This window comes from Thunnus thynnus, chromosome 4 (assembly GCF_963924715.1).
Source record: "Thunnus thynnus chromosome 4, fThuThy2.1, whole genome shotgun sequence".
In the NCBI taxonomy this organism is placed as follows: Eukaryota; Metazoa; Chordata; class Actinopteri; order Scombriformes; family Scombridae; genus Thunnus; species Thunnus thynnus.
In genome coordinates, this window is record NC_089520.1 from 28,523,604 (window position 1) to 28,533,689 (window position 10,086).

Sequence of the window (10,086 nt, forward strand, 5' to 3'; positions counted from 1 at the left end):
TGTCATCACACTTAGTCATTTTTATATGAATAGATATCAGGTCTGCCCAAGGATAACCTTTCAGTGGAGAACGGTGTGATTGCCCAGTACTCTCTGCGCTGGGCTCTGTTCATTGATCCTCAGGGACAAGCCAACACATGGATCAAAAACATGGTGAGCTCACCTTTTTCCATGTGCTGATGTGGCCATAACTGCAGAGGGTGCTAGTGAGACATTATCCTTTCACATCACATGTGCTGTATACTTTATTTACCACTATCATTAGATGCCACTACAGAGCCTCCACTGCAGATGTTTGATGTGTTGTTAGGTTTAGCACTTACACAGATACCTGCTTTGGCTGATAGGCAAACATCAACAGCAATTCATCCTTACTTCATTCATCATACTTGCTTCCTGTTGTCATCCAGGAGCGGGACAATGCATTGGAGGTTATGAAGCTTAGTGACCGGGACTTCCTCCGTAGTCTTGAGAACGCCATACGCTTCGGTAAACCCTGCCTCCTGGAGAATGTAGGAGAGGAACTAGACCCTGCTCTAGAACCTGTCCTGTTGCAACAGGTGAATACACATGCATACATACAAATACAACTCTGTGTTATGACAGTGTCATTCAAATATTTACCACACTCTGGTCTGCTTAACTCACATTTTTTGGCTCTTAGACATTTAAGCAGCAAGGCAGCACAGTGTTAAAGCTGGGTGATTCAGTCATCCCCTACCATGAAGGCTTCAAGATGTATATCACCACCAAGCTGCCAAATCCACACTACTCTCCAGAGGTCTCTGCCAATGTCACCCTTATTAACTTCACCTTGTCTCCCAGGTAACACACGTTTTATACAGATAAAAGCAAATTAAGTTTTTAACAACATTGATCTTGTGTGTAATTTTTGTCATCAATCATCGGTTATGATGATATTTAACTCAGCCGTATCAATTGCTGAGATCTGACTGAAAAGTCTTATTGCTTGCCCTGATTGTGAACCAGATAGAACATTTAGGGCACAACCAATTATTTCTTTAGTCTTACTGCCTGTGTTTAAGTAAATGTGCTTTCTGTGTGTTTCCAGTGGTTTAGAAGACCAGTTGCTGGGCCAGGTGGTGGCTGAGGAACGTCCGGACCTGGAGGATGCTAAGAACCAGCTGATCATCAGCAACGCCCAAATGAAACAGGAGCTGAAAGAAATCGAGGATGAGATCCTGTTCCGACTCAGCTCTACAGAGGGAAACCCAGTGGACAATGAAGAGCTCATCCAAGTGTTGGAGGCTTCCAAGATCAAAGCTGGAGAGATAAAGGTCAGACAGTCTGACAGTCACGCCATATATGATATCAGTCATATAGACTGATATCATACACGGCCTAACATGGAGTTCTTAAATGTCCAGTGTGTAGAATTTAGTGGCATCTAGCGGAACAGACTTGGACTATAATGTTCATGAGTATGTTTTAATTAGTGTATAATAACCTGAAAATAAGAATCATTGTGTTTTCATTACCTCAGAATGAACCCTTTATATCTACATAGGGAGCGGGTGCTCTTCCATGGAGGCTGCCATGTTGCCATGTTTCTACAGTGCCACAGAACAGACAAACCAAACACTGCCTCTAGAACGTTTTTTGCAAGTTTCGTGGCCATCGTAGGTTCTCCTACACTCTTGGAAGGGTAGGGGATAGGTGTATTCAGTTGGTTGCAACCTGCAACCCCACCGCTAAATGCCACTAAATCCTTCACACTGGTCCTTTAAATAATTAGCTTGGTTTTGTCTCATATATGATACTTTGGTGATGTGTCTCTAAACTTCTAAGCTATTATCGTTGGATTTTCTGCTAACACAAGCTGGTTTCGCTGGCAGGCCAAAGTGATGGCGGCAGAGAAGACAGAGCAGGACATTGATGCTACTCGTCTGGAGTATGTCCCAGTGGCTGTGCGCACACAGATCCTCTTTTTCTGTGTATCAGACCTGTCCAATGTTGATCCCATGTACCAGTACTCTCTGGAGTGGTTCCTTGGCATCTTCATGGCTGGCATTGCCAACTCTGAGAGAGCAGGTAGAAAGACAATCCATAGTAAATTTGTTTATGCTCTCTGGTTGCAAGATTGAGCACAGAATTATGACTGTACAACTGTACAAAGCTCAACATTTAGAACATGGACTCCAGATGTAAAAAACTAAAATAAAAAAAAAATCCACCTCCACTGACTTTTTCTCAATATGTTTCTCACAGACACAGTGGAGAAGAGAATCACCAACATCAATGAATTTTTCACCTTCAGCCTGTACAGCAATGTGTGCCGCAGCTTGTTTGAGAAGCACAAACTCATGTTTGCCTTTCTCCTTAACGCTCGCATCATGATGAATGAGAACAAAATTGATATGGTGAGCAAGAGTTTGCAGTCTCACACACCGTCACCTCTTTAATTTCCTCTAGGAATTCATATGTACAATACAGAAGTTCAATTAATCCAAGGTACATTTGATGAATGTGCTTTATCTCGCTGTGTCAGGCTGAGTGGCGCTACCTGTTATCTGGAGGGATGCCCATCCAAGAACTTTCCAATCCAGCAGTAAGCTGGCTGTCGGAGCGTGCATGGCAGGACATCCTGGGCCTCAGCGCTCTGGAAAACTTTAGTGACCTGGCAAAGACCTTCACAGAACATCTGCAGGGCTTTAAGAGAATTTTTGACAGCAACCAGCCTCACAGGTGAACATAGATACTATGTTAAAACAGGCACTATCTTTTCTTCATTTGCTTCATTTGTACTGTGCAGAAGCTGTCAATATCTAACAAGATGTGCATGTGTGTGTATGTTTGCCTATAGAGAGCCCCTCCCAGGAAAGTGGGACACAGAGCTGGACTCATTCCAAAAGTTATTGGTCCTGCGCTGTCTGAGGGCTGACTGTCTCATTCAAGGCCTGCAGGACTTCGTCTCAGCTCAGCTGGGGCAGCGATTCGTAGAACCTCAGGTAGAGTCCCTCCCCTCCCTCTTGCCTTAATGTTTATGTTAAAACAAATATGTATGCAGACACACAAAATCAAAATCATTTTTATATCTGTGACAGTCTGCAGCAGTGCAAAGCATTAACTATGTTAACTTAATTATGTTAAATTTCTGTTCTTTGCTCTACAGTATGTGATAGCAGTGTTTATAGCTTACCACTTCTTCTTTCTCCATCTCTCCCCCAGACGTCAGACCTGTCTGTGGTCTTCAAGGAGTCGACCCCCTCCACTCCCCTCATCTTTGTCCTGTCGCCTGGCACTGACCCTGCTGCTGACCTCTACAAGTTTGCTGACGTCATGCAATTCTCCAAGAAAATGAGAGCCATCTCTCTGGGACAAGGCCAGGTCAGGGCCTGGGGGATGCCTGGGAATTCTCTCACACTTTCTCTTTCTTTCTCACACACACACTCTCTCTGACCCAGAAGGAAAGCCACTGTAAATCACTTTCTCACAGAACCAGGCCATTCTCTTTTGTCTTGTTAGGAATGGCCACCTCAGTGCTAATTGTTTTTTTCTATTTCTGACCAGAGGCCAGGACAGTGTACCATATTACTTAGACAAATGTCACATTCCAGTACACCATCAATCAGCTTGACCAACAACCATAAAAACCTTATGTGCAGGTGTTAGGATAAATGCAGACTCATTGTCCACAAACTCTGCTTCCAGCAGCACCCTCCCCCCTCAATAGATATTAGTGTGCATTTATCACATTACTTGCCATGCTGGCTCTGAGGGCTCTTAAGCCTTCCTGAAAGACTCACAGAATGCCAAAAAGGCTGGATGGAGATGTGCTGCATCCGGCAAAATATCAGCAAAATAATCTATATGCTACCCAGTCCTTGGATGTTGTCTTTTAAATGAAAGCCTTGTGTTAAGCTTATATGTTTGGGGCTTGTTTTCTTCACATCTGCATTTTTCCTCTGCTGTTGTTTGTGTGATTTAGGGCCCCTGGGCTGAATCCATGATGCACACTGCAATGGAGAGAGGTCAGTGGGTCTTCTTCCAGAACTGTCACCTGGCGCCCAGCTGGATGCCTTCACTGGAGAGACTCATTGAGAACATAGACCCAGTAAAGGTCAGGACATAGGCATACACAGAAGTGCAGGGACATACACAAACTTATGCATGCGTGCACACACACACACACACACACACACACACACACACACACACACACACACACACACACACACACACACACACATATACAAGACAGGATCATTAAAGGTACTGTATGGAAGAATTTTAGTTTAAAACATTCAAAAATGAACTAAAATTATCAACAGAATGTGAAGAACAGTTTTGACATTATGTCAAAGACGTCTATGTATTGTGTTCCAGAGGTATCTTCTGAAGTTAGCATGCTAACCAGCTAGCCCCGTCCCATCCTGTCTCGTAATACCACTTTGTACCTCAAGAGGCGATAGTGAGTCACTGTAGTGTCCAGTCTGCCTTCAGTACAACATGAGAGGATGAAGAAGTAGTGCTGCCCTGAGGACGTATTCTAACCTCTTGTCAATCATGTTGAAGCATTTTAGTTCATGTTGACAATGAATGGAACAGTAAACGCAATGATGGCTGAAGAAAAGAAAAGAAAACAAGTGATAGAAATAGAAGCAAAACAAGAGTTAACATTTGCGTTGCTTTCCACCACTGGAGACAGTGATATGCTGCCCCCAACTGGTTTGGAGTATGAATTCGACAGGTGGCCAATTCTTACATATAGCACCTTTTCTGTAATTTCTTAATTTACTGCCTGCGGGCACCATGTCCTTTCCCCTCTACAGGTGCACAAAGACTTCCGTCTGTGGCTCACAAGTCTTCCCAGCAACAAGTTTCCAGTGTCTATTCTCCAAAATGGTTCCAAGATGACCATTGAGCCTCCGAGGGGCATCAAGGCCAACCTACAGAAAACCTACCTGAGGCTCACCAATGATTTTATCGCCTCCTCCACCAAGGTGTTTCTCTCCTCAATCGTCCTTCAACTGAGTCCGCTCCTGCTCATATTTACATCCTTACTACTTACTTTTGATTACAAACCTGCATCTTTGAATCAGTTTTGTTTTTGAGAACCACTCCTCTCCTCTCCTCTCCTCTCCTCTCCTCTCCTCTCCTCTCCTCTCCTCTCCTCTCCTCTCCTCTCCTCTCCTGTCCAGGCAGCACACTTCAAGTCTCTGCTCCTGTCTCTGTGTCTGTTCCATGGAATTGCACTGGAGCGGAGAAAGTTCGGTCCACTGGGCTTCAACATTCCCTATGAGTTCACTGATGGAGACCTGAACATCTGCATCAGCCAACTCAAAATGTTCCTGGACGAGTACCAGGACATCCCATACAAGGTGGGGCGAGGGCTTCTGTCTATATTCAACCTGTTTGGAGAAAAATATTTCCAAAGCCCCATATTTGAGTCTCATTTTCTGTCTTATTCTGTCTTTCTCTTGTTCTTTTTTCCTCTTCATGGCTTTTTTATCACTCTGTTTCTGTCTCCCTTGTCCTTCGAGCATGTCATATATGACACATCTATTGCCCACTGTTTATTGCTATTTTATTGTGAAATAGTTCTTATCTCTGTGGGTAAGCTTAAAGAAAAACAGACCCTTTAATGAGAAATGCTACCTGTCCCTGCCAGAGAATGTGTGTGTGTGTGTGTGTGTGTGTGTGTGTGTGTGTGTGTGTGTGTGTGTGTTTGTATGCATTCATTTGTCTCCCCTTTTCGTCCTCCACCTGTCCAGGTGCTTAAGTACACCGCAGGGCAGATTAATTATGGTGGCCGTGTGACGGATGACTGGGACAGACGCTGTCTTCTCAGTGTGCTGGAGGATTTCTACTGTCCCGCCGTGCTCGCTGATGATCATATCTACTCCTCATCTGGAGTCTACCGGCAGATAGACACAAATCTGGATATCAAGGTTAGATACTGTAAAAGCCAGGGCATTCAAAAGATCGCGATAAGAGCAGTGCATTCAACCTTTATCTGCATCAGTACAATGGAGGAAAATGGAATTTTGTCTCTGGTGCTCAGAGGATTAAACACTTTAAAAATAAAAAATATTGAGCACTTTAAAAATACAACATGTCTTTTCAGAAACAGTGTCTATGTTTTTATTGGAACTACTTTCTATGTTGAAAACATGTCAACTTCTCTCCGTTTGCACAACGTTGTTCCCCAATAAATCAACAGTCACAGAAAATGTTTTCTCTGTTCTTTCTGCATTTCATAAACAAGGAAACGTAAGATGTGAGGCTGTAAGTATTTGTCATTTTGAACAACTGTGTTGACACTGTACATGTTAAGTTTGGATGCCTGCAGATCTGAAGTCTTAAAAAAAAGTTATATAATTGTAATTCAAATTTAAGCGGTTAAATTAAGATTAAGTGACAACCAAAACCAAGTTAATGACACTTTGTTTGTTTTTGGTTAGAGCTCATACAGCTGGTGTCAGTGTATCTTAGCGAGTGACCTGTTGTCATGGATATTCTGACCCTAGGGTTACTTGGCATACATCCGTGGTTTGCCCATCAATGATACACCTGAGATCTTTGGTCTCCACGACAACGCTAACATCAGCTTTGCCCAGAATGAGACCTTCGCCCTGCTGGGAGCCGTGGTTCGTCTCCAGCCTCGAGCTGCATCTGCTGGGGGCAAAACTCAGGAGGAGGTACAGATGTCATATTGATTAGATTGCCTTTAGTCTTTTTGTTATCTTTATTAGTACTAATTACAGCATATTGTATTATGTATGCTAAATAGCGACAGGCTGAGAGGCATGGGACAACAGAAAAACTGTTTTTCCATCAAGATTTTAGCAGAACACACTGAACTGAATAATGTTAAGTAGGAATTGAGTTTTGATGTGTGAAGAATTGGATTCAATGCCTTTTCTAAATGCCTGGACCAAGGCTAATCTGCCTCCTCCTGTACCATAGATAGTGGAGGAGATAGTAGCAGGCATCGTTGAAAGGATCCCGCAGCCTTTCAGTGTCCAGGAGGTGATGGAAAAGTACCCAGTCCTCTATGAAGAGTCCATGAACACAGTGCTGATCCAGGAGGTCATCAGGTAACATTAGGATGTTACTGTGAGATAACCTCACAAACCACCTGCAGGTCTCCTTGATATAATAACTGTCGCTGTAGACTCATGATCAGGGCTTGAAAGATGTGACCAAATGGAGGTGAATTCACATAACCACTGTTTATTTTAAAAACTTCCTTTTGTGCCAGTGATGCGCCATACTGAGATCAGCTGCAGCAAATTAATCGCTCCTGGATTCTTCTCTCCATCTGTTACTTTAATGACTAGTGTATTTGAAATACTCATCCAGGGAGAACAAATGTTTGCAGTTTGGTGATTGTTTGAGACCAGAGAAAGAAAGTGCTGTCTGTGCTAAACTAAAAGCATCTTAGATGATGATCAGCTCACCTCGCAGTCAAGTCTAGTGGCCAGAATAGATCAGTGATTCTACCCAGTATAATAGTAACATTATTTCACTTTAGAGGTAAAAAATAATAATAATTAACTGTGTAACCAGTTATGCAGTGAGAGAAATTGTACCCTTCAAAAGCCACAGCCTGTAATCATTCTGTAATAATAACAGTTTCATTTGGTTGTGTGTGAACTGTTGTAGCTGAGGATGTCAGCAACTTCTCTAAAGTGAGTTTGGGAAGCCAGAAATCTCTGAATCTGACACAGAATTGGCTGAGATCAACAGTCTTATCAGCCTCTTGGAAATATATTACGTTCATTTTGTGCTGCCATTTTTTTCTATTAAGGCATGTTGTCCTTATGTTATAAACAAGACCTTTTTCAGAAAATGGAATTATATTTTAGTTTATTTTGTCCAAATTGTCCCTGAAGCATATTGACTAAGATGTGTAACTTAATGCAGCAGTTACTGTGTATATGCAATATCAATAATCAATATTTTGTGCTCTCAGAGTTCTGATCTTAATATTTTTTACATTTTCATTTCTCTCTATGTAATAACGGACTACACGGATGACCATATCTTGAGTATTACTCAATCTATCGTCAGTTTGAATCTTCAGTACTTGCGTAACCTTTATGTCTTTCAGATATAACAAGTTGCTGGCGGTGATCTCTCAGAGTCTCAGTGATATTGTGAAAGCTCTGAAGGGTTTGGTGGTGATGTCCTCTGAACTGGAGCTTATGGCCAACAGCCTGTTCAACAACATGGTACCAGATATGTGGAAAGCCAAGGCAAGACACACACACAGACATACCAGTTATTACTTTTCTGATCTCCGTGTGGAAACCAGGGACCAGTGTCACAACCTCTGTAAAACATCATGTTACATATTAGACACGACCAGCTAATGTATTAGTAGTTGATGAATTGTAAAGATTCATCACAAAATAGGACATATATGTGAATGTATTCTCTTTTGATTACATTTTTAAAAATTACATGAAGTTCACTTTACCTTTTTTTTCTTTTAGTAATTCTGTAGGCACAGGGATCCACCCTGCCTAAAGAAAAAAACCTTGACCCACACACTTAACAACCACATTCACACAGAAGCCATAAAATACTCATCTGTCACATCTTTTAGGGGATTTTCTTAAGATGATGGAAGCCAAAATGCCAAAGTGCAGAATACTACAGTTTGCATTCAACTGGACCGATGTAATGACATCCATCTGTGTTACACTCTGTTCTATTTGACATTTGGAGTGATTTCACTGTGCAGGATGACAGATGAACCTTTGGTGACATTTCTGCCCTGATCTGATTATTACATGCTCTGCTGTCTAAGAATACATAACTGTGTGTGTCTGTCTCTGCAGGCCTACCCATCTCTGAAGCCTCTGGCCTCCTGGGTGTCCGACCTGCTTCAGAGGATCAATTTCCTGCAGACATGGATCTCTAATGGCATTCCACCTGTCTTCTGGATTAGCGGTTTCTTTTTCCCTCAAGCTTTTCTCACTGGAACCCTCCAGAATTATGCCCGCCGCTCCGGCACCTCCATCGACACAATTGGATTTGACTTTGAGGTCAGACAGTAAGCTGCATGTGTGACAGTCTGTTTCTCCCCCACTAGCTTAAAACGTATTAAACTTAAGATTTCTCAGGTGTAACACTACAGATTTAGAGGCTTAATTAACGTCAAACCCAGTCTAAATTGCGTGTATCACATATACTGTCATTTGTTCCTATTATAATTTCTTTGAAACTTTATTTTTCTTTTCTTTTTTGTGATCCTTTCTCCTTCAGGTAATGGTGAAGTCAGCGTCAGAGATAACTGAGAAGCCAAACATGGGCTGCTACATCCACGGTCTATTCCTGGAGGGGGCTCGCTGGGATAATGAGGCAGGTCAACTCACTGAGTCCAGGTCCAAGGAGCTCTACACTGAAATGGCCGTCATCTGGCTGATCCCCAAACCCGACCGCAAACCCCCAACCTCTGGGGTCTACGTCTGCCCCATCTACAAGACCCTCACACGTGCTGGTCAGTATCTTCATCTTTTTTACAGCTAATCTGATTTGTTACATGATTTAGTGCTTGGCTTACACGTTGTTTATTTAGAGATTTATGGAGTTTTTTTTTTGTCAAGGAAGTGGATTAACCCACGACTGTGAAGCTGCTGCTCGGGTTATGAACTCTGTTTGTCAGTGTGACGAGGGTCTTGCTCTAGTGTTTGTGCGCATCTGCTTTTGGTGGTTTTATTACTCACCCAAAATAGACTCCGGTCAGTGTCTTGTTTCACGAAGCTACTGAAAGTGCTGCTCTGTATTTTCCACCCACAGCACGCAGCCAACACCTCGTGCTGGCACGGTAGACTTCACTCAGAGCAGTGATGGAAAGAAATAAACTGTTTAAATTCCCTCTTTATGTCTGTGTGCTGCTCTGTTTGCTTTTACAGGGACGCTGTCCACCACTGGTCATTCCACCAACTACGTGATCGCGGTGGAGCTGCCAACAGATCACAGTCAGGGACGTTGGATCAAACAGGGAGTCGCTCTCATCTGTGCACTAGACTACTGAGTGGTCCGTTTAGTTGGTATAATAAACTGTTTTGTACAACAATGAATGAATATTGTCATGTAAGATTATTTACTCTG

At 42.7% G+C, this 10,086-nt stretch overlaps 1 protein-coding gene across 5 annotated transcripts in view; it reads left to right on the plus strand.

Moving 5' to 3' along the window:
* dnah1 (dynein, axonemal, heavy chain 1) overlaps nucleotides 1–10,051 on the plus strand; it is a 34,479-nt gene extending 24,428 nt beyond the window's left edge. For 4 of the 5 annotated variants that reach the window (XM_067588104.1, XM_067588103.1, XM_067588107.1 and 1 more), the window contains 19 exons: nucleotides 34–153; nucleotides 411–560; nucleotides 665–825; nucleotides 1,073–1,298; nucleotides 1,857–2,052; nucleotides 2,230–2,381; nucleotides 2,510–2,706; nucleotides 2,825–2,969; nucleotides 3,190–3,348; nucleotides 3,950–4,081; nucleotides 4,794–4,964; nucleotides 5,163–5,342; nucleotides 5,736–5,912; nucleotides 6,492–6,662; nucleotides 6,931–7,061; nucleotides 8,078–8,222; nucleotides 8,811–9,017; nucleotides 9,238–9,472; nucleotides 9,888–10,051. In XM_067588104.1, coding sequence (XP_067444205.1) covers nucleotides 34–153; nucleotides 411–560; nucleotides 665–825; nucleotides 1,073–1,298; nucleotides 1,857–2,052; nucleotides 2,230–2,381; nucleotides 2,510–2,706; nucleotides 2,825–2,969; nucleotides 3,190–3,348; nucleotides 3,950–4,081; nucleotides 4,794–4,964; nucleotides 5,163–5,342; nucleotides 5,736–5,912; nucleotides 6,492–6,662; nucleotides 6,931–7,061; nucleotides 8,078–8,222; nucleotides 8,811–9,017; nucleotides 9,238–9,472; nucleotides 9,888–10,009 — 3,177 coding nt within the window. In that variant the 3' untranslated portion in view covers nucleotides 10,010–10,051. Of the gene's footprint in view, nucleotides 1–33; nucleotides 154–410; nucleotides 561–664; nucleotides 826–1,072; nucleotides 1,299–1,856; nucleotides 2,053–2,229; nucleotides 2,382–2,509; nucleotides 2,707–2,824; nucleotides 2,970–3,189; nucleotides 3,349–3,949; nucleotides 4,082–4,793; nucleotides 4,965–5,162; nucleotides 5,343–5,735; nucleotides 5,913–6,229; nucleotides 6,250–6,491; nucleotides 6,663–6,930; nucleotides 7,062–8,077; nucleotides 8,223–8,810; nucleotides 9,018–9,237; nucleotides 9,473–9,887 lie in introns of those variants that run through there. The other variant, XM_067588108.1, reaches the window with a different exon arrangement.
* The last annotated feature ends 35 nt before the right edge of the window (nucleotides 10,052–10,086 follow it).